Source organism: Sebastes fasciatus, chromosome 12 (assembly GCF_043250625.1).
Source record: "Sebastes fasciatus isolate fSebFas1 chromosome 12, fSebFas1.pri, whole genome shotgun sequence".
Classification (NCBI taxonomy): Eukaryota; Metazoa; Chordata; class Actinopteri; order Perciformes; family Sebastidae; genus Sebastes; species Sebastes fasciatus.
Genome location: NC_133806.1, coordinates 17260742 through 17284310, shown reverse-complemented (window position 1 = coordinate 17284310; position 23569 = coordinate 17260742). Strand labels below are relative to the sequence as shown.

Genomic DNA, 23569 nt, shown 5'->3' with positions numbered 1-23569 from the left:
GCAACTGTTAAATGGACTCTACCCCAAAAAAAACGTTTTAATTGGTTGGGTTATAGAAGATTAAAAATATATCATCTCACACAAAGTTGAGCAGGTTTAATTCACAAACACAAAAACATCAATTTAAATGTCGCATATTGTGCCTGTTTATGGCAAATGAAATGTCACTTATAAAGTCAATTTAAAGGATCATACCGTACAAATTTGAACCAAGTAATTCTAAGTCATGTCCTCTAAAACCAAACCATTCCTCCCCTCCATGCAGCTACTGGTTTCCATTCATTTCACTGGAGTATAACAACAGAGACTTACTTGCTTTACAAAGGTTGCCCATTCCTAAAAATGTCTGCTTCTTTAATTCATTTAATTTAATAGGTTTCTGTTTTAATGCATTGTTGACTTTGAAAACTGTTTTACTATGCAATACTAGCATAACAAAAGTAAAAGTTGACATGGTTTTAAATGTAGGGCTGCAACTAACTTATTACTAAATTATATTCATAATATATATAATAATATATTAATCTGCCCATTACTTTTTGAATTTGTCAAATATACCCATGGTGATGTCTTCAACTTGCTTGTTTTGTATGAACAGTCCAAAATACTCAATTAACTTTCAAAAGAAAAGCAACAGATCCTCCACATTGGAGAATCGATTCTGCTCAGTGTAATGAGTGAAGTTTCAAAGTCCTCGCAAAGATGATTGTAAACCAATGGCTGCCCGGTATGTTGGAAAAATGCATTCACAATTTACCTTTATGTGAATTAGTGAAAACAGTGGAACCCAACTTTGAAGTTGGGGTGAAATACTAGATTTTTCCAACTCTTCAGGCTTCTAAAAAACCCTTAAAATTATACAATCTGAGAAGGAAAAATTACTTTCATGTCCACCATAAGTACACTCTGCCTCATTATAAGTCAAAAGCCAAAATAACAATGGAAAACACTAAAACATGCGAAAACATAGGAATGGTGCTTTAACATCTAGGCAGAGTTTTATTTGACTGGCAATGACTTAACCTTTTTTCTTTTCTTTGCAGGGTTACCAACTATTTTTTTCACTTTGAGAGGCTGCAGAGTGCAGGAGGAGGCAGACTCTGTGACCTCCTCAGATTCACTTTCATGTTTCCTTTTCTGTGCCTTCTTCTCACCAACATCCTCCTCCTCCTCTTCCATGTCAACGGGGCCTTCGGGTGTAACTCTGGGTGCTGCACCTCGTAGCCACGAAACATCCAGTGAAGGCACTCTGGGTGTAATGGCATCAACAGTGTCAGTGAACACCTGGTCGTCTTTGGAGGCACACCGTCTGAAACCTAGAGCGAGGACACTTTTCAGCCCCAGCGGCGTCGACACGCTCTGGCTCAGCCGAGGCACCTGGCAGGCCGGCACACCTCTCGATGCGCTCAGTGCTATCAGGTGATACGTCATGTGTGTCGGCTTGACAGACTTGCACACAAGCAGCAGTCTGAGCTCGTTCCTCTCCAGAGCTTTGGTGACCTCGTTGATGCCAATGGCCAGTTGCCTCCTAGCTGCCACATCTGTCCAGCCGTTTTTGGGAGACCCCTGCACCTGTCCATCCTGGCTCACCTGTGGAACAGGCTCTGGTGTGATAGCAGGTTTCTGGTCTTTCTTTTTCCTCCACGGGCGAAACACTTTCACCTCTTTCTTCTCAAGACCCATGGAAACCAGTTTGTCCTTCAGGGTTTTCAGGATGAAATGCATGTCTTCTTGGGGAAGAGGGCCCCATTTTGGAGTGTATGGTGAAGTGAAGGAGGTTTTGGCTGAAATATACTTTTTGATTTCCTTTTTAACTGGCTTTCCTGCAGCAGCGGCCATACCTCCTCTGAAATGAAGACAAGAAAACCTGTAGTAACTTTCACACACACATCGAAATTACAGACATGCCAGAGATATTTAGAAACTGTGTCCCTATTATATAGTTTGTCCACCACAGAGCACTAACAAGTTTATTTTTTTACTGTAAAAATGCCCTCAAAAAAAGTCTTTATTTGTACAAATTTAAAAAAAAAAGAGATTTGCAAAGTGCTGAACAAACAGAGTAGAGGGAATACTGATAGGTAGACCCAGTAAAGATTGTTAAAATAATAATAAAAAAAACCCAGTAATAACAATAAGTAACATAGTATAAATAACACTAAATTACTAAATTGGAGGCAGGAATAAATCATTTAGGTGTTCCTTATTAAAAATATGTGTGTGTAGATTCACTAATACTTCTATCATAATAACAAAGGTTTGAGCATGGCAGTACAAATAATAATGATAATCAACAAAATAAAGAAATAAGTATTGACTAATTTAGCACTTACATAATATTGTGGCATTGCTTTGAGTGTGATTATTGATGATTCCATGCAATATTTTAACTATTTCTCTAAAGGGGAAGAAAACAGTTATATAGATAGATAGATAGATAGATAGATAGTAACTTTATTGATCCTGAGGGAAATTCAAGTTTCCAGCATCACAGTTCCATAGTGCAAAAACATGTTAGTAAAAAAGTTAGTAGTGTAAAGTACAAAAAAATATACCAGATATAAAAATACAAGGAGATGAAGAAAGCTGTTAAAAGTGAGTATAGTGCAGGGTAACTCCAGTAGTTTAGTCTATGATGGTGCCCTGTGTGTTTGATGGGCAGAGGAGTTCTTACCGTTTAACTGTCTTTATAACGGCATCAACATCAACACAAAATACTTGACAAACAAGAGTAACATTTAGTTACTTTACCTGATTTGTAATGCGGCAAAAAGCGATGTTGTAATGTTCAATCGGTGCTCTGTTCACAAGCCAGTCCAACAACAACACGGGGGACCACAGGGCGCCACCATTTTATTTGAATTGAAATAACTTTATTTAAAAAACAAAACAAGAGCGCCGCCCAGCGTTCCACAGCGGGACTGCTGCTGCGCTGTGCTGTAGTTATGGGAATTCAGGCTCTTTTTAGTGAGCCGGTTCATTTGGCTCAGCTCACCAAGAAGAGCCGGCTCTTTCGGCTCCCAAATGGCTCTTCGTTTTTACCACTTCTGCCTTTTATAATTCAGCCAAATTTAACACTGTTTTGACCTATGATTAGTATGTGTGCACATATATCACTTAAATTATTCAATATAATTATACTAAACCTTATAATTTCCTGAATACCATAATTTGACATGCTGATTAGTTTCCGACTGTTACTCATCTTGTCTGCTATTCGCATACCGAACTCCTCTCTCTTTCTCTCCTGCTCTCCCTCCTGCTCTGTACCTGTAGATTGTCAGCACGCCGCGCACCTCTGCCCCTCCCTGCTTGATGGTATGATCCTTGTCTGTTCATCACCTGATTGGTCGCACGGATGTCATTAACACAACATTCAGTCACAGTCAGTGCATGGAGTGCCCATGGTGCAGGGAAGATCGGCCTATCATTCTGCCTTGAATTTATACAAGAAAGAAGAAGAAGAAAAAAAAAAAACGCTCTCGGACGGGAGTCGGCTCTTATCGTTCACTTAAAAGAGCCGGCTCTTTGAACCGTCTCGTTCGCGACCAACACATCACTAAGTGAGACATTAAAGACTCAATATCAGGTAAGAACTACAGTAGCAGTTACTTAAATTGTATTTATAGTAGTCTATCAAAAGTACTAATTATGCAGAAAATCTATTCATATAGCCATGAGATATTTTGGTATGTCCAAAACCTTAGCATGAAACCAATAGTTCGCAAATTTCATACTATTTCCGATGAAATATTACAGTATACAACCTGCTGGACACAACAGCGGCATACATATCCCACAATGCAATGCAGTAGTGATGACAACGTTCATTACTGACATTTGATGGACAGAAGCCTATAAGTGAATGACATCAGCTGACAGGAAGTAAACATGGTTGCCTAGCAACGCAATTCTGTTGAAATGTGCTACAACGGAGCGTTTCAGTCAGAGGGTAAATACAGGCATATTCAGGCTGACAGTATGAGGAAAATAAAGTTGTTTTTTCAACATTACAGCATGTAAACATGTTCTAGTAGAAACATAAAATACAATTATGAACCGGAAAATGAGCAAGATGTGGGACCTTTAATTTACATTATACCACTGTTGTCCAGCCTTTGAATTATCAGTATAAGAGCAAATCTATTAATCTCCAGAAAATAAATATATAAATAATGTTTATAACAAAGTAATTTTCAATAAATTCTGAGGTAAATATTGGGGTAATTTGGCAGTAATTCCAAAGAAATCTCAAATAGGTAACTTGCTAATTATCACCTAATTACCATGAAATTTTGCGGACCTGTAAAATTAAGTGTTATCATATATTTAATTTAGGCTTTAGAATTGCTTTTTTTAAAATAATATTTCTTAATATAAGGAAAACCTGTCTGCCATGGTGGCAGGTGACCTGCATTTTTTTTTTGTTGCCACAACCAACAATTACCCTGTTATTTGGCAGGTGGCAGGTGCTAATTTCATTCCCTGGATACATACTACTGTTTATTAACACAAAAGTATGCTGAACAATAGCACACCTGTTGTTGAGTATGTAGTGCACAGTATGTGATTTCCTATAATAAGCTATTAGGCTACTGATGCTTTCATGTTTGTTGTCACTAGGCAACTGAATGAATGAATGAATGAAAGAATGAAAGAATGAGTGAATGAGTGAATGATTGAAGGAATGAAGGAATGAATGAATGAATGATTGAATGAATGAATGATTGAATGAATGAATGAATGAATGAATGAAAGACTTTATTTCGAACATAAAAATAAATAAAAACAGATACAAAATAAATAACAAATAAAACAAGAGTAATAGTGTCCCAAAAGGAGTAGGTAAAAGTAAAACTTATATTTCCCTACCCCTTTCTCACTTCTCCTCTAATAACTCATATATCATAGAATGATAATAGAATATAATGTAAAAACTATCCCAGATTTATTTACATCCCAAATTAAATATATGAACAGCATCCCAAGTTTATTTACAACCAACATATCCATCTGGAGTTGAAAAGTAGATATAAACCAACCTGTTGGGTAGTTTATAACAAATATTCCCAAATAGTCCCACTGAATTTTTTTTTTTTTGTAATTAATTAAAAATTACAGTACAGTACTAATATGTTTATTTCCCCTACATTATATGAGTGTTTGTGCAGGATTTCATGCAACCAATCAGCTGTCTGCTCCCTCCTCTGCAGGCATCTCCTTGGACGATTATATGTCAATGATCAGCTGTGCTGTAATCACAGCTGCGCAGAGACACATATCCAGCAGACAGGAGAGAAATCATATATTCATCTGAACTACGGGGCTGCAGCTGCGAAAATGTCTTCTCAGGTAAAATATGTACTGCTTTTTGCCTCCTTTCTACGTCGCAGTATAGCGGAGATGTCGCTATTAGACGAATAACGGTGGTAGTGGCAGGGCGTTGACGTCATCTACTGTAACCTCTGTGTGTGGTGTCATCCATCTTTGACAGTGTGGTTATGAGTAATGCAAGAAAAACACATCTATCCTGTTGTCCTTCTGATAATAAAAATAATAAACAAGAAAATATTATTATATAATGTAATATTATATAATTAAAGGGATATTAGTCTCATTCAGAATAAACATTTGCAAATAAACTAGAGTGGGTGATTTTTGGAACTTGAATTTTCTATATATGTGCAATATCATTATCATTATTACTACTCGGGTGTAATTCATACTGTGCAATATATATTTCAGGTGGAATTTCATTTCATTCTCACTGTGCAATATCATTTTCCACTTGTGCAATTTTGTTAATAGTCTGTTTATTGTCAATACTGTATATACTGCTCCTATTTTTATACTTCCTTCTATTGAAATGGTTCATATTTTGTTACACTTTGTTTAGCTCTTTTTTTTTTTTTTTTTACTGTGTTATCTGATGCATCTTGTTTTTTGCACTATCCACCTTTGCTGCTGTACACTGCAAATTTCCCCGCTGCGGGACTAATAAAAGAATATCTTATCTTATCTTATCTTATATAATATTAAACTTTTATAAGGAATAACAAACAGGATCTGGCTCCAATTGAATTGAGCAGATGAACTGGTTGATATAATACCCATTTTGACCACCTAATACCCATTTTGTAAAATTATTTCAGGATCATCTAAATTCCCATACTGAGAGTTTAGGAGTTTTCAGGTTTTTGTCGATCCTAAAACGAGTTTGCTACGGTCTGTAATTATCTGATCTGCAATGTCCTAGATCTTTTCTAAAGTAGATTATTCAAGTAGGCACAAAAGCACTATGGAGTCTTGAATAAAAGCCCATTGTTTATGCCCAGCTTGTGCAACAATAGGTTTCCCGGGCTCTGCAGCATGACTAGAATACTATGCTCAGATTTCTTATTCAGTGTTGTTTGTAACTGATTAATATGCACATGTTCTCATATTCTTTGATACACAAATAGACTGATTCATCTGTCACTCAGCCTTGGCAAAGAGCAGAATAACTATACTGCTTAAACATAATGGCTTAGTTTTTAATAATTTATCAGAGTGACTTCTTTTCAAACCATTTATTATCTGCAGGCAGAGTTTGAGAAGATGGCAGAGGATGTGAAGAAGGTGAAGACGAGGCCTACGGACCAGGAGTTGCTGGACCTGTATGGCCTTTATAAGCAGGCCATCGTTGGAGAGATTGACACCGGTATGACTTGCTGCAGAAAAACAGAATCACTTCGATGAAATGTTCCCTGAATTCTGAACATTTCCTCCTCTCAATTGTAGAAAGACCAGGAATGCTGGACTTAAAAGGAAAAGCCAAGTGGGACGCCTGGAGCTCCAGGAAAGGTAACAAATTAAAAATGTTTGTAAGTGTAAAAGTAGCTTAAAACAGCAACACGATGATACTTTGCGTTTTTTCACACTCTTTCAGGAATGTCCAAGGACGATGCCATGTCTGCCTACATCACACTTGCAAAGGAGGTCATCAGCAAATATGGCATGTAAGGCTCGCAATGAACTGAAGAGGCAAAATTAATGCAAAAAGTCGACTAACTCAATAACTGAAACAATGCTGCTGTCTCTATGACAAGTAGCCGCCTGATTTCAGAGGCCATAATTATGCAGGATGAAGTGTAATTGAAATTTTTATTATTTTTTTTAATATCTTTTTTATGATTTATCTTCTTTTTTTACATAGATTACTAATTGAACAACTTTTATGCTTCCTTTAAGGTTAGAAATATTGAATTTGCTAATTGCTATTTTATCTGATCTATGTAGTTTATTCTTGTAATCCACGTGTCAACAGCAATATACAAGTGCACTTTGATATGTAGCTTGATTTCTAAACAGGACAAATTAAATGCTGTGAAAACATGAAAATAAAACCTCTGTGCACTGTTTTTGTTTTGTTTTGTTGTTATTTATAACGTAATACAATTCAACAGCAACACAAACTACATCCTCCAAAATGACCATACATTTAAATCAACACCTCCATTTTTTGCAGGATTGTTGTATTAGACTGTATCATTTTTAGCTATAGGGTTACCTAATAAACTGGCAACTGAGTGTATTTTTGCTCAGAACAAGGACTGCAGATTTTATTCCCCATCACATAATGTAAGCACATTAGAAATGAATGAATGAACAGGAAGAATGATTACAGCAGGCAAAGTCTGTTTTCAGTGTACACATGGGCATATGACTATTGTTTTATGACAGACCTTTGATCCTATCCTTTATGATTACTATTGATTGGGTGTAGTCCAATTGCATGAAACTACAGAGCCAGACCAAAGATACACAGAAGTATGCAGCCAAGGGTGTTCACATATGTACTTTTGGCTCCATCATGTATTTACAAAAATTGTTTGGCTTTGCTGTTGAGAGAGGTTTACCCTGTCATTGTCTATCTAAATTATTTTCATCCTTATTTTGTAAACTATTAATAGTATTTAGAGGAAAAAATATTTTTTCAAATGTAAAATTTTTATAAAAAGCATCTTGATGCCATCGTTGTATGCTACAAGCACCTTAGTTTGTCTTCAACTCTTGGTTGAAATGGTGGAGTGAAATGTGCACTTTGTGGTTTTGTTTCATTGTCTCTATTTGGGTCATTTGGTTTGTCACCACAGCCTCTAAAACAATCCACTTCTCACCTCTATGCAGCATAAAAACTCCCTATCAATGCCTCATTCACTGATAAAATGTAGGTCAAGTGCAATCTCCCCCACGCATGCGCAGTACGATCTTCCGGGCTCGCACCAGTATTCTGTGCTGGGATCGTGGCTAGAAGGTAACCCGAAAACTGCGGAATCTCGCGAGATTTGCTGCCCCGAAGACCTATCCAACCCTTACCTATTCAAGGTCGAACCCCTAACTTTAACTAATAGAGGTAAAGCCCTAACCTTAACCATTCGAGGTCAACGCCGAACCTTAAATATTCGAATAAATGCCTAACCTTAACTTGTCTCGCGAGAGTTTTCCCAGCTCGTGGGTTCCCTTGTAGACGCGACCTGTTCAGTGGGTGAAAGGTTACAGCGGGACTTCTGCTGCTGCGCTGTGCTGTAGTGATGGGAATTCATGCTCTTTTTAGTGAGCCAGATCATTTGGCTCAGCTAACCAAGAAGAACCGGCTCTTTCGGCTCCCAAACGGCTCTTCATTGTACCACTTCTGCCTTTTATAATTCAGCCAAATTTAGTGCAGTTTTGACCTTTTATTAGTATGTGTGCATACTATCACTTAAATTATTTAATTTAATTATACTAAACCTTATAATTTCCAGAATACCATAATTTTACAAGTTGCTTCGTTTCCAACTGTCACTCATCTTGTCTGCTATTCACGCATCACACTGCTCTCTCTCTTTCTCTCCTCCTCTTCCTCCTGCTCTGTACCTGTAGACCGTCAGCGCCCCTCCGCCCCTCCGCCCCTCCCTGCTTGATGGTATGATCCTTGTCTGTCATCACCTGATTGGTCACACGGACATCATTAACACAACATTCAGTCACAGTCAGTGCATGGAGTGCCCATGGCGCGGAGAAGATCATCCTATCATTCTGCCTTGAATTATTTAAAGAAAAAAAAAAACGGCTCTCGGACGGGAGCCGGCTCTTATGGTACATGTCCACAGGCTCTGTGCTTTCCACGCTCCCCATTCATTGTCTATGTAAGCATCTGCGCAATGCATTCTGGTAGCGTGGCGTCGCGATTCGAGAAACGGAGCGTCACGACGCTCGCTCCTCATTTGCATATAGTTGAGGGCTTGTCTAGTTTATGCAAATCACCGGCGTCCGGCGCGACTCGCCGCCTCTCGAAACTCCCGAGAATCTTTTAAAATAAATGTTGTCGATCCAAAATAAAGACAGATTCATCAACTGCATGGCTTATTTCTCGCCTGAAATGTTTTCAGAAACTAATTTCGGTGAAATATTTTCGTGAAATAAGATAAGAACGTTTCCAAACGAGCCTCCATACTGTCCCCTCCCGATAAAAAACGCCCCTGTGGACACGTACCATTATCGTTCACTTAAAAGAGCCGGCTCTTTGAACCGACTCGTTCGTGATCGACACATCCCTACTGCGTTGTGCTGCGGGACAATAACAACAGACTGAACTTCACCAGTCTGTGGATGCAGTCAGCTAAAGTCAACACATCCTGAAGAAGGTGAGCTAACAGACGCACTGTGTGTGAAAGCTAGGAACGTTTTTTTTAAATCAACTTTACCTAATTACATGTCAAACATTTCGGTTGATTTAGTCAATAACCGCCGGCGAGATTAAGCCAGCTAATAACGGTGAACCGTATTGACGTTACTGGAGCTTACTGTAAACTTCAGATCCGGTTCAGTTAACTAGCAGTAATAAACCAGTAAATGGTTGTTTATATGAATGCTTTCAACACGCAGGTTACTTGTCTGTATTTCTACTGAACTGGACACTGAAAACGAAGTTACACTAACAACATTTATCCAGTATTGTGGTCGTAAAAGGAGCTTATGAATGAGACTAACGTTGCTATGATACTGCAAAATAGAACTGTGGGATATTACAACTGTCAGTAAAAGGCATCACCCTTAAAGGTAATATGCTAAACAGACTGTAAAATGCAAAGCTCTTATCTGTCAACTTTGTACACCTGCTTAGGTATCATGTATGTCAGGGGTAAGGGTTCAGCCACCTGCAGCTCTTGAGCTCCTCTCCAGTGACTCTCTGTGGATTTATAAACATGGAAATGAATAACTGTTTTTTTGTTTACATTTTCATTTTTGTTTATCATTCTTGTAGGTCTATATGGTAGGACGGAGTATAAGGGCCACATTGAGGAAAAAAATCTGAGATTTTCGAGGATAAAGTCTTGATATTACAAGAATAAAGTCAGAAGTTTACGAGAAAAAAAGTCATGATATTATGAGAATAAAGTCATAGGTTTAAGAGAAAAAAAGCCGTAGTATGAAAATAAAGTCATAGGTTTAGGAGAAAAAAATCGTAGTATTATGAGAATAAAGTCATAAGTTCAAGAGAAAAAAAGTCATGATATTATGAGAATAAAGTCATAAGTTTAAGAGAAAAAAAGTCATGATATTATGAGAATAAAGTCATAGGTTTAAGAGAAAAAAGTCGTAGTATTATGAGAATAAAGTCATAAGTTTAAGAGAAAAAAGTCATGATATTATGAGAATAAAGTCATAAGTTTAAGAGAAAAAAGTCATAGTATTATGAGAATAAAGTCATAAGTTTAAGAGAAAAAAAGTCATGATATTATGAGAATAAAGTCATAGGTTTACGAGAAAAAAGTTGTAAAATTATGAGTATTATGACACTGATGTTTTGTTTTGTGGCTCCAGTCTGAATTCCTTCCAGGGAGAAGATGGATAATAATGTGTCAGAGTCTCTGCCAGAGCGGACCTTCCAGTACCAAAGCAGCCTGCCGTCCCTGCCTGTCCCGTCACTGGAGATGAGCCTTTCGAAATACCTGGATTCAGGTAGGATAGTAACTTTGAACAACCTGCTGTGTCACAAGTTCCTCTGTTTCAGATTCTGTAAATGTTCAACATGCAAATTTCAAATATTTACTCAAACAAATAGTGTAAATATTTGAGAAAATTCAACATGGCCTTTATACTGCCTTATTTCATTTAATAATTGAGCAAGTTTTAAGGGAACAATGTTAAAAATGAACTCTCATTCCAGTTCTCTCTGTGTTGTCATTTATCGACCCCCAACCTTTAACCCTGTGTTACTTAACTGAATTTTCAGAATACTTATCCTCTGTGGTTGTTAAAGGGACTATATGTAAAAAATGAGAAATTGCCTGTTAACAGTGACACCTGTGGCTGTTAAGTCAACGACAGTCAGCATCCTGTTGCTTGCACTTGTGCTCGCACTACGTAGACACAAACAAGCTTCGGTCAAAACAGTGAGGCAGCACACACGAGACTGAACATGATTGACAACTAAAACCACAATATCACTATATATTTCACATGCTTGGCAGTAACGTTAGTCTACCTGTCCAATAGGAATTTTGCCAGCTCGGAGTCTGTTTTGATACCCAAAACCAAACGAAGGTCCCTCCATGAATCGAAGGCCCGGCCGATGTTGATCCTAGTTTTCCCCCAACGTCGGTCACATTCCTGTTTTGCAAGACGGGCTTCACTAGATATAACTATTTTTTTTTTTTGTGCTTCTGTGGAGTTTGTGTTGGAGTCTGAGTAGTAGGGGGCTGGTTTGTTGGCGTTAGCGGACTTCTAACCGAACGTAAGTTACAGGCACTCGTGAGCGTGCATGACGTCACATCCGTTGGATTTTCCTGGGAAAACAGGCCCGGGTTCTTCACATTAAAAGCAGTCTACAGGCTGATAGAGAAAACCCAGAAGGTCTCGGAAGTTCTCATTTTTTAGGTTAGGTTACAACCTGTTCACACATTGGCAATAAAAGACGATTAAAAAAACGTTTATACATGTTCATACAGTCCCTTTAAGTGTGATAAAATTATGAACATTGACGATTTTAACTTTCATGTTGACAACACCTCAAATTGTGCTACAACTGTGTTTTTAAATATCATAGCCAGCCCATGTCACGACTCCGGTTGCCACACCAGACAGACGGCGACATGGGCTGGCTTACAGCCACACCGGACTTTACTCGCAGGAACAGCAACTACATACTTTTTCTTATTACTTTTAGTACGTACTACAGCTGCCCTTACAAAGTACGCACTGTTGCATACAGTATGCATACAATTGGGACAAACTACTTCTTCATAACATTAAGCCTTGAACTTTGACCCTCTTGCTCATCCCGCTGCGCAGAGGATTGTGGGTCAGAATAGCCAGAAAAGCATGCTGGCTTGCATACTGCAAAATGTGACCAGATGTAGTAGGACATTCTGGTATTTTTGGCATACTGTATTAGGCATACTGCGTTTTGGGACATACTAACTGTGTTCCAGTACAACTACTACCATACTATTTAGTAAGCCAGAAAAAGATTTAGTCTGTCCCAATACATAGGCTGTGGTCACAAAGTCTTTTTTGCTTAGGAAGGTTCCCAACTGAGTGAAATGACCCGGAAGTATCTAAGTATGCTTCCTCAATGCTTCCTTTATTATCTCCTTTAGCATAGGATACACTGGACCATCCTTTACCAAAGGAAAGGAGATAATGCCGTCCCACAATTCCTTGCGGCCACAACTTTTAAAGCGAAGCACCATTTGCCTGTTGATGAAAACAAACAATATGTTTAACTTGAATATTATTTTCATACAGTCAAATACTAAGTGGGATTCATGTTGATAAAAATGAGTGGACAGTGACAGACATTTTGTTTCACTTCATTTTTAATTCTTTATTTCAAACAAGTGACAAATACCGTAGTAAAAAACAAAAAAGGAATAACAAATAAACAATCAATTAACAAATAATCAACATAAATAAATATTGCGTCGGAAACCATATATACAGTATATATTGATATAAAACTTTGTGGTAGCCTGTAGGTTATTCCTTTTTTATTTCAATGCCAACCTTTGTAATGAAGTAATATTTTTCACCGGTTGTCCATGTTCTAAGATAATCCTTTATTATATGTTGATGTAAAGTGTTACAGCAACAGAGGGACCAGCGGTATCTCTCTTTAACACAGCCTGTCACTGAAGGAGCTATTTAAGAAAGCACACGGGGAAGCAGCACCTTTTGTAGTCCATCTTCGGAACATTGTTGTTTCACCACATGCCCGAACCACGTCACTAACATCCACCGCCGTCGAATCATAAGCCTGGTGTAAGTCTCTTAACACCACGGTTGTCTTTTCCTAAGTCTGTATGAATTCGCCTTCACATCTGTCCTTGACCTCATGATATTTTCCATTGAGGTCAAGGAAAAGTGGTTAGGAAAAGACAGTAGGACGTCATTTTTTGACTTTTCGACTGCACCCATAGTCCCAATACGCAGTATGTCAAATGCAGTATGCCAAAAATACCAGGATGTCCTACTACATCTGGTCGCATTTTGCAGTATGCAAGACAGCATGATTTTCTGGCTATTTTGACCCACAATCCTCTGCACAGCGGATATACGTATATGAGCAAGAGGGTCAAAGTTCAAGGCACCATGTTATGACGAAGTAGTAATCCCAATTGTATGCATACTGCATGCAACAGTACACACTTTGTAAGGGCAGCTGCAGTATGTAATAAAAGTAAAAAGAAAAAGTATGCGATTTGGATCATAGCCTAAATCTTTTTCTGGCATACTAAATAGTATGTTAATATGGGTGTTGGAACGCACACATTACAGTTCCGACCGGACCAACCATCCCCAAACGTCAGTTCCACCTGGCTACAATATTATAACAGCATACAAGTGTTTTAGTTTGGATGTATAATTGTGTGTTTCATATGAATCATTTATTGCAAGCTGAATTAAATCCACAGTTTTTACAACAGAAGATGTTTAATGTTCACAATGATCAGCAGCTGGTGCTCATACTTGACTAATTTTGCATTGCCATGTTTCCCATCAGTTCATCCATTTGCATCTGAGGAAGAGTTTAAGGCTACAGTGGACATTGTGAGGAAATTTCAAGAGGGTGTTGGCAAAGAGCTGCACCTGAAACTATTGCAGAGAGCCAGGACAAAGAAGAACTGGGTGTGTAATTGAGCTGTAAATGTCTTGTTTGCTGTTACAGATGTCCTTTTTCAGTCATGGAAGTTTTATTTAGCTGACTGTTTTTTCTTTTCCTCAGCTGGAAGAATGGTGGTTAGATGCTGCGTATCTGGAGGTCCGCATCCCCTCTCAGCTGAATGTGAACTTTGGTGGCCCGGCCCCCTACCTTGAGCACTGCTGGCCTCCTGAAGAGGGAACTTACCTGCATAGGGCCAGTATTGGCACATGGCATACACTACAGTACTGGAACCTGATCCGCACGTAAGACATTACAAGCTGTGTTTTTGTGGTGTGTTAAGTAGAAGTTGCTCTCCTTTTTACATTGAGTCAGGTACTATATATATGCAATTTGTGTTTTTATTTCTTCCATGTGCATGTTTTAGGGAGAGGCTGCATCCTCAGAAAGCCGGCAAAATAGCGTTAGATATGGACCAGTTCAGAATGCTGTTCTGCACCTGCAAAGTACCCGGAGTGAAGAAGGATACCATTCGTAACTACTTCAAGACAGGTAGAATAAACTCGGCTGTTACTGTATCTCTAACCTTCAGACACACCTGCATACGCTTTAGCACACTTTCTCAGCTTACATATCACTGATGTGTATGTGCATGTTGTGCTATGCCACAGAGAGTGAGGGTCCATGTCCCTCCCATTTGGTGGTGTTTTGTCGTGGACGGATCTTCACATTTGACGCAGTCTGTGATGGACAAATCCTTACTCCTCCAGAAATACTCAGGTAGTGATATACACACAAAAAGTACACACACCACTCAAGAGAGCAAACTTCCTGTTGATGGGTTGGGGCCATGAACCAAGTGCTGCTGACACTGCTAATAGAACTTTAGAAAACATGGAGGAACGTTGTTCATCTACCACCGAGTATGAAATAATAGCATTCCACTAATTAGCCCAAAGAGGGTGCCACACTTACAGTATCTATGGAGAACAGATATTCTGTGCTTTTCATTATGCTAACGTGTCTCCTGGCTTCACTCACTCACGTCATAGCTCCTCCCAGCGAGGATGTAAGAGAAAGATGCGAGGAAGAGACGCGATGACGGAGGAGCCGAAGCTGCCAAATGAGAAATCCTTGATTCCATAGCATGAGTCTTAAGCAACATCAGTTGTTTCAAACTGTGTGCCACATGTGGAGGTGCGGCATTTATACGTCATGCCACTTAATAAAAGACTTCCACATAAGATACGCCTAAGTTTCCTCGCTCTAAGCTCATCCAGAAGCCTCCTTGTCTCCTCGAGGTGCATTTAAGGGATTGGAAGATACTCCATGATGGTGGAGGGGAAATAATTCCTGGGTCACGGGAGAACAGCGAATGCGAGGAAGCATAAGTTAGCATAATGAAAAGCACCCAACAGGTGCTCTCCATTTGGGTAACATGGCTCCTCACGTCTCTCCTTTGCATCTTAGCTCCTCCCAACAGGAATGCGATAGAGAGAGAGAGATGCGAGGAAGAGACACGAGAACATATTTTAACCACATTAACCATGATGCACAGCATCTCAACGGTCCTAAAATATATAGAAAAATATTTTTCATTGGTTAATCCATCTATCCATTTTCTGTGTTAACCTGTATAGGCAGCTGAGCTATGTGAAAGAGTGCTGTGAGGGAGAGCCAGAGGGAGATGGAGTGGCTGTTCTCACCTCAGAGGAAAGGACTCGTTGGGCGCAGGTAGGGGTGCTCACATGTGAAGATGTGTTGTTCATCTTGGTGAATAAGCTCTAAACCAGATTATAGATCACATTTGTGAAAAAAGTTCTGTCACAAAAGCATACTTGAGGATCGGTACTGTCAGCATTTATCTGTTTACTCTCTCTGCAGGCCAGGGAGCATCTAATAAACATTGATCCACACAATAACACCATCCTGGAGACCATCCAGAGCAGCCTGTTCGTCTTATCTCTGGATGAAACAAAACCCTACTCTACTCCAGAGAACTACACAAATGTACGGGCTGCACAAAGTTTAATTATTTATGATTTCATGACTTAAAGCTACAGATGGTAACTTTAATAAAAATAACTTTTTGTCATATTTGCTCAAACTGTCATCCTGACAGTAGTATATGAGAGAAATAATCTGTGACTCTGCCTCCTCTTAGTGCTCCTCATGCCATTCAACTGAGAGATTCAACTGCGCCTGTTGAAAATCAACCAATCAGAGCCGAGGAGTCTCTAACGCAGCTGCCAATCACTACTCGTGAAGCTTGTGAACTCTGATCAAACTGTCGGACTAGGCAGCGCTAATCAAATATGAATCAAGATTCTGTTACTGTAATACCTATTTCTCTCCTCAGATGTTTCCAGACACATCTTGTAGTGTACTGTTTATCTGTAAAATTAGATAGTTTGCTCCAGCCGGTGGACGGCGCTTGGTATTGGCTCGACTGTTTACAACATGGCGGCCAGGTCACAAACCAGGACCCATTAGGAGCACTAAGAGGAGCCACAGGAACCTGATTTTTTCCCCACAGATTATCTGTCTCATGCATTACTGTCAGGATAGAGTGACAGTTTGAGCAAATATACCAAAAACTTATTTTTATTAAAGTTGCCAACTGTAGCTTTAATGTTCACTGTTTTTTAAAAGGAAAGAGTTGTGCTTCTGATTGTGTGACTTTTAAATTCTGAACACAGGTGACCCTGGAAGCCCTTACAGGCAACCCCACCATCCGCTGGGGTGACAAATCGTACAATTCACTCGTGTTCACAGATGGCACCTTTGCATCCACTTGTGATGTGAGTTTGTATGTGTGTGGTTCATGCTAGAGGAGTTTGAAGATACACTATATGACACGTTTATAGATTCATGATTTTCATGCTGCTCATCTTGGATAGTTCCTGTCCAAAAGCAAATAATTCTTAAATACAAAACATACTTCTTAAGGGGTTAAATCAAATTGTTTTGCAGCATTCACCATATGATGCCATGGTACTGGTGTCTATGTGTTGGTATCTGGACCAGCAAATCAAAGTTACAGAAGGCAAATGGAAGGTAAACATTGACTATTACTTGATTCTGTACATACATTTAAACAGTTCTTGTTAGTTTAATTTAAATGTATCCATCCACTTTTCACACATTGATGTCTATGCTTTTTAGGGCTCAGACGCAGTCAGACCCGTACCCCGTCCTGAGGAGCTGGTGTTTACTGTTGACGAGAAAGTCCAGAGTTACATCAGCCACGCCAAACAGCAATACCTTGAGTCGGTAAGCCGGTATTAAACACCAAACTATAGTAGAAAAAGCCTGATGCAAACTGACTTGTCCATAGTCACAGCTCTGTGGATGTCCACTCTGTCGCTGGTTTTACAGACACAGGACCTGCAGATTGTGTGTTACGCCTTCACAGCGTTTGGAAAAGCAGCCATCAAACAGAAGAAGTTGCACCCAGACACCTTTGTTCAACTAGCAATGCAGCTGGCCTACCAGAAAATGCACAAAAGGTATGAACTGGTTAAAAAATATGACCATGACTTTACTGATGTTTGAAGTCTGTGAAGTGAATGGCCCTGGATGTCTTTCTTACCCCTCACAGGCCAGGAAGTTGTTATGAGACAGCAATGACTCGCAAGTTCTACCACGGCAGGACGGAGACGATGCGATCCTGCACCCAGGAGGCTGTGAACTGGTGTAAAGCCATGATGGACCCCAGGTGTGATGTGAGTGCGTGCATGTCTGAAACACTGCACTGTGGCAAAATCACACAGAGGAAGGAGGTGGATGCAGTCTTTGCTTATTTGACATAGTACATAAACATTTTTCTGTCAGGTTGATGCCAAGAGGAAAGCCATGCTGCTAGCCTTCAATAAACACAACAAACTGATGGCTGAAGCTCAGGAAGGAAAAGGTTAGTTCACTTTACACACATGTAATTTTCTAATATTTCCACATATCACTGTTCACCCTTTCTGAGCAGCTCTCATTATGCTGTTATGGAAATCCCTTTTCCTCGACCCTCACTATGTGTGTATGTAGGTGCACAGCTATAATAAAGTAAAACACTTCCAAACACAAGATTGAGGACAGGAGTCAGATTTTTTGTAGTTTTTACTGCAAGCAAATTCCAAACAGTGAAAACATTGCTCTATAAAACACAATAAATTCAATTGATAGTGATTACAAATTACAGAGTTGGCATTTTTACCCATCAGCACTCACAAAGATGTAATTTCTGGAAGCTGTTAAGTTGTTCATTTTCATCTGTTTCTTTAAATAATAAGTAAAATTAAAATTCCGTTTCTGGGGTTATTAATTTTACATTTAGGCTATGTCATTGCAGAATCCAAAATCTATCTGTCTTGCTTGCTAGCTAGCTCTACCTCATGACATGGCAGCCTGCTTATCAAAAGACGCCTTAGCAATAGCCGTTTCTAGGCAACTGGGCGTGGCGCAATCTGTTTATCCCATACCCCCCATAATTCATAAGCGAGCGAGCTGATTAATAATGTGGCTAAAAGTATTTCAGCCACATATGCAGGAGTCTGACTATGCATCCAATAACCAAGAGCAGACATACTGAATGAGGAGAAAAGTGCGTTACAGTAGTCAATGCGAGAAGAGATCTTTTCTTCGCTTTGTTGCACCTGTTAGAGTGTGACAAATTACACCTTTATCATTCTTATTGGTAGATGAAGATTTATGACCAAATGAATTCCCATCAAGGCTCTACCCACCTTCAACCTGAGCAGAAGTCTAATCAGCCAGAATACATGAAAACACCTGTGTGGGGGTTCAGAGGCTTCAATGTTTATATGGCCCAGAGTTACATGTTGTTTAGATATTAATGGGCAGAGCACTCATGTTTGTGTTTCTGATATTAATCAATGTGATTTTGTGACATTGTTGCCAGGTTTTGACAGGCATCTTCTTGGGCTGTATCTTATCGCCAAAGAGGAGGGACGTCCTACTCCAGAACTCTTCATGGATCCCCTCTATGCAAAGAGGTACTGTCTTAAAGCTAATTTATGTTTTTTATGCTTCCGTGCCAGTGACAACCGTGGCCGGTAGCACCGTGTTTTCGGGTTGCCCGTACATACATCCGTACCATTCTCATGAATGAGATATCTCAAGAAGCCCTGTAGGGAATATTTTCAAATTTGGCACAAACGTCCACTTGGACACAAAGACGAACTGATTAGATTTAGGTGCTCAAAGGTCAAGGTCACTGTGACCTCACAAAACATGTTTTTGGACATAACTCAAGAATTCATAATCTAATTATGACAATTTTAACACAAATGTATAATAGGATGAAATGATGAAGTGATGACATTTTGGACAGACATGGATGTAAACTGTAACTTGACTGGTTGGCAGAGGCATACAACTACAAGGCAGTAATTCTAGATACAGTAGGTGTAACTAATAACATTAACAATGTCCAAGTAAGCCATTCAGTGAGCCAAAATACACATGTGGCTCACCTAAATAGAATTAAACTAATTACTCTTGCCCTTGTCCTTCATCAAAACACATCAAAATGTCTGTCGTATATATCAGCAGCCCCTTGTTATCAACTGATATTGGCTTCTCACAGCTACAGTAGGTCCATAGAGGCCTGTATGCTGGATCATATGCAGAAATAAACTACGGCAACAAAAAGGCAGGATTTTTATGCCTCCACGCCGGCAACAGCTGTGGTCGAAGGCATTATGTTTTCATGTTGTCCGTACGTCCGGCCCATTCTCGTGAACGCGATATCTCAGGAACGCCTGGAGCGAATTTCACTAAATTTGGCACAAACGTCCACTTGGACATTTTGGACAGACATGGATGTAGATTGCAACTTGACTGGTTGGAGGAGGCATATAACCATGTGGCGGTAATTCTTTTTTATTCTTCTTCTAGAATTTATTCAACTTTAAAATATTTTAGTTGTACTGCGTTTGTGTGTTTATTTAAAGGTCTTATTTATGTTTTAATTATCACAAAATTAATTTTTTTAATTAAATTAATACATTTTATGGTCATCATATATTTACCATTACTGTACGGTTTGATAGTGAAGGTGTTGAAATGTAAAAATTCATGGCTCTTTTTCACAACTCTTTAATAACCAAATTTGAGGAATCACTGCCAAAATTATATAGTTTTGGCAGTGATTGTCTCAATGATACGGATATCACCATCGGCCTCAAATTTGTCTTTTGTGGGCTCTTACGTAAATTTGTAAAAAGATTTGAGATTTTAAGGGATGGTTTAAAAAAAACAACTACTAGACTATAACGTACATTGTGATAAATGGTCTGTTTGATAAACTGAACTGCAACGCAGAAGACATTGCACTAGATTGAAATGAGTTACGGAGGTCTTTCTGTCTGCCTGTAACTGAGTTGTGTTTGTGTCTGCAGTGGTGGTGGTGGTAGCTTTGTGCTGTCGTCCAGTCTGGTGGGCTACACTACGGTTCTGGGGGCCGTGGCTCCCATGGTGCACCGTGGCTATGGCTTTTTCTATCGCATCAGAGATGACAGGTGGGCCGACAAGACATAAGCATTTTTCCATAAAGGTCACGCGGGCCGTGATATCCCATACTACCTCGTTCCGCTCCTTCACGGAACACAAGTTTCATTTTCACCATCAACGTTTGAAATAGTGCATACCTTCCCCGCATTTTCAGCAATCATATCCACACTACGTCTTTTTTCCCCTCCAGGATTGTGGTCTCAATCTCAGCGTGGAAATCTTGCCGTGAGACAGATGCTGCGTCACTATTCAACAACTTCTGTAACTCGTTGCATGAGATGCTCCACCTGGCCACCACATCTCAGCTATAACTTTACATTAATGCACATACAGTTCACAAACCCTCAGTTAACAGCCGACAGCTGGCGACAGTCCTGTTTGTTCTGAGCACAGATCAATGCAAAGGAACAGAATCATTGCGGCTAGGTAACTTCTTTTAGTGTAAATTGTTCTTTTCTGAGTAGTGTATATATTTTTCCTGATTCTCTGATTTTTATGATTATGGTGTAAATTCTATTGAGTATTTCATTTTAAATCCTGACAGTATTAATCCACATTCAAAATAAGATGATGCTAAGGCTCAAGAGACCTTTTTTATGTTGCGTGTCCCCCAGTGGGTGAATATTTGACAATGAAGGAAATAACTCATGATGGTTTTGACTGCTGGCCTTAGATTTTTCTGTGATAATAAAAGGCAATCCAATTAAACCCATAACAAAAATAACTATGATACAAGTTAAATAGATTTGCCTTGTTTAATGTTTGGATTGGTGAAAATCTACAGTAATGCAGCAACAGTACTCAACTATTAAAGTTGGACTGAAAGTGAAATTAATTTTTCCTTAGAAATCACAAAATATCTTCATGGTGTTTGTTTTGACTTTCGCCTTATATGATCAAAATTATACTCAACAAAAAGAAGAAATTAAAGTTTGACTGTGATAGAGGGCGGGCACTAAAAATAGTCTGTAATATGCTTCAGTTCCAACAGCCACACAGGTATTGGTTAGCTGTTAGCCGTTAGCGCTCGCTTTGTTACTCTGTGACTATGTACGTAGATTATTTGAATTACAGGGTAACATACATAGTGTTAAGGTCGCAGGACTACCTGTTACTGTGAGTTTTGTCAGTCTGGTCATTTGCCATCACTATATCTGGAAAGACGGCTAACGCTAGCTATGCAGGGAGTAACGTTACTAACATATTTTGCTTGCTTCCACTTTCCAGAAATAAATGCTTCGAATTTTAGTTTGACTTGAAACTTTTAGGGTTGCCTTTCAATCCATTGAGATGCTGCATAATTGTTTTGTATTACTTCAGAACATCAGTGAAACTGTTGATTTGCTGATTGTTGCCTTACTTACTTGGTCGCTGCACCTTATAGAGCCTGCACACTAGATAGATCAGATAGATAGACAGCTTTATTGATCCCCGTGGGGAAATTCGATTGCCACCAAGTAAAACAACAAAAACACAGTATTTACAGTACACCAAATAAATAAATAACATCATAAGAAGCCCTTTGATACATAATCAACAGCTGAGAGGTACCATGGATCTAGGCCAATCCAAAAATGTTCATTACAAAATCTGACCGCTGCTAGAAAAAAAGACCTCGTTCACTGAATGAACTTCTGAGTCCGTTAGAAACACCATGTAATGGATGGCCTTCAAAATGCAGAACTAACTATGCAGCTTTCCTTTATTTGTGTTCTCTGCTCTGTCTGTCAAGTTGGTAGAATATTCATATGAGTTTATATCAAGATGACTGCTGTAAAACATAAATGAACCTTAAAAATTGAGATTTTTCACATCACATCTCCTCTGCATCTAATCTTTGTGATTGATGATGTTGACAAAAACCTTTGGAAATGGCAAAATGTGAATAAGACTGTACTTCTTTTAAATATCCAAAAGAAAACAGCTTAATATTTAAAATCTTAAATAAATTTTTACTATTGCAAAAATGCTAAATTTATGTGATTTTGGAAATGTAACAAAGTTGTACTGACAAAATAAAGCTAAGAGATTTCTATCTGTTTGATTGTCCCGTCAAATGATTAAATGTTAAAATGAGATGATGGTTCAATAACTGAATATAAAACTTAAATAGTTACATATAAGCATATTCTACAAAACATTTAGTAATTCCTTGCATTTATAGAAACAAAATAAGATTCCTAGTGATTGCGACCAAAGTGCATTAATAAAAATTAAAATCTGCACAGCCTGTGTAGACAATATTTACCTGAGTTAAACTGTTCAGGAAGACTGTGAATAAAGATAGACGGCATCATGACAAACAATCAATAAAGTAATTATCAAAGAATTGCCTGAATACAAATACTGTAAGAACATAACATATTTGTGACGATGATCCCAGTGTCACAGGTATACGTGATGCCCTCTATGATACAAAATATATCCAGTGTATTGTTCGCTTTAATCTCTGTACATTTGTCTGTATTTAACACCTAACGGAAGATGGCTCCAAAAATCAACAGCTATAAATATGTATTATATAAGTATATGGAATAAATAAGTCCCAGTGTACGAAGCACAAACTTGGAAGAAACAAGGAAGAAGAAGACGAAGAAACATGAGAGGGCACAACACAAAAGGTCTTTTTCAAAGCAGACATTTTGACTTGTGATCATAAGAAAAACACAAGTGTTAGTAATAACATTCAGGTGTACCAGTAAACTGTGACAGAGCCAGCATGCACAGTACCAGGAGCCTGAACCTGAGGCAGCTAAATAGAATTCAGCCATTCATTTCATATTTACACCTGTGCTTCTCCTACTGTCACATGTCAAAACTATTGTACAGGGGGTAGACTTGGCTTTTTGACTGAAAGGTGACTTTCAGCTGCAAGACAGAAGCCCCTTTCACACAGATTCTGCAATGCCGCCG

The 23569-nt window shown here is 38.9% G+C and overlaps 3 protein-coding genes across 5 annotated transcripts; 2 read left to right on the top strand and 1 right to left on the bottom strand.

The window, feature by feature from the left end:
* Positions 1 to 976: 976 nt before the first annotated feature.
* On the bottom strand, positions 977 to 2900 carry rpp38 (ribonuclease P/MRP 38 subunit). Its single transcript, XM_074653700.1, has 2 exons — positions 2752 to 2900; positions 977 to 1846 (listed from the first exon to the last, which is right to left on the bottom strand). Exon 2 carries the CDS (start codon positions 1837 to 1839, stop codon positions 1000 to 1002), a length of 840 nt encoding a protein of 279 aa, XP_074509801.1. The 5' UTR covers positions 1840 to 1846; positions 2752 to 2900; the 3' UTR covers positions 977 to 999.
* A 2294-nt stretch (positions 2901 to 5194) lies between these two features.
* On the top strand, positions 5195 to 7400 carry acbd7 (acyl-CoA binding domain containing 7). The gene is made up of 4 exons (XM_074653691.1): positions 5195 to 5352; positions 6583 to 6700; positions 6781 to 6843; positions 6929 to 7400. The coding sequence occupies exons 1-4, from the start codon at positions 5341 to 5343 to the stop codon at positions 7000 to 7002; spliced, it is 267 nt and encodes an 88-aa protein (XP_074509792.1). The 5' UTR covers positions 5195 to 5340; the 3' UTR covers positions 7003 to 7400.
* Positions 7401 to 9534: 2134 nt separating this feature from the next.
* On the top strand, positions 9535 to 22695 carry crot (carnitine O-octanoyltransferase). 3 transcript variants are annotated; one of them, XM_074653689.1, is made up of 17 exons: positions 9535 to 9668; positions 10849 to 10986; positions 14030 to 14154; positions 14252 to 14433; positions 14556 to 14680; positions 14800 to 14908; positions 15769 to 15862; positions 16013 to 16138; positions 16828 to 16929; positions 17102 to 17185; positions 17294 to 17401; positions 17507 to 17637; positions 17730 to 17853; positions 17963 to 18041; positions 19044 to 19137; positions 20545 to 20664; positions 20847 to 22695. In XM_074653689.1, exons 2-17 carry the CDS (start codon positions 10872 to 10874, stop codon positions 20965 to 20967), a joined length of 1839 nt encoding a protein of 612 aa, XP_074509790.1. In that variant the 5' UTR covers positions 9535 to 9668; positions 10849 to 10871; the 3' UTR covers positions 20968 to 22695. The 3 variants fall into 3 exon arrangements, 2 of the variants coding, with proteins under 2 accessions (XP_074509790.1, XP_074509791.1); XR_012596183.1 differs by lacking the exons at positions 14800 to 14908; positions 16828 to 16929; positions 17102 to 17185; ... (5 more) ...; positions 20545 to 20664; positions 20847 to 22695 and having other exon boundaries at positions 16013 to 16068; XM_074653690.1 differs by lacking the exons at positions 15769 to 15862; positions 16013 to 16138; positions 16828 to 16929; ... (6 more) ...; positions 20545 to 20664; positions 20847 to 22695 and adding an exon at positions 15181 to 15677.
* The last annotated feature ends 874 nt before the right edge of the window (positions 22696 to 23569 follow it).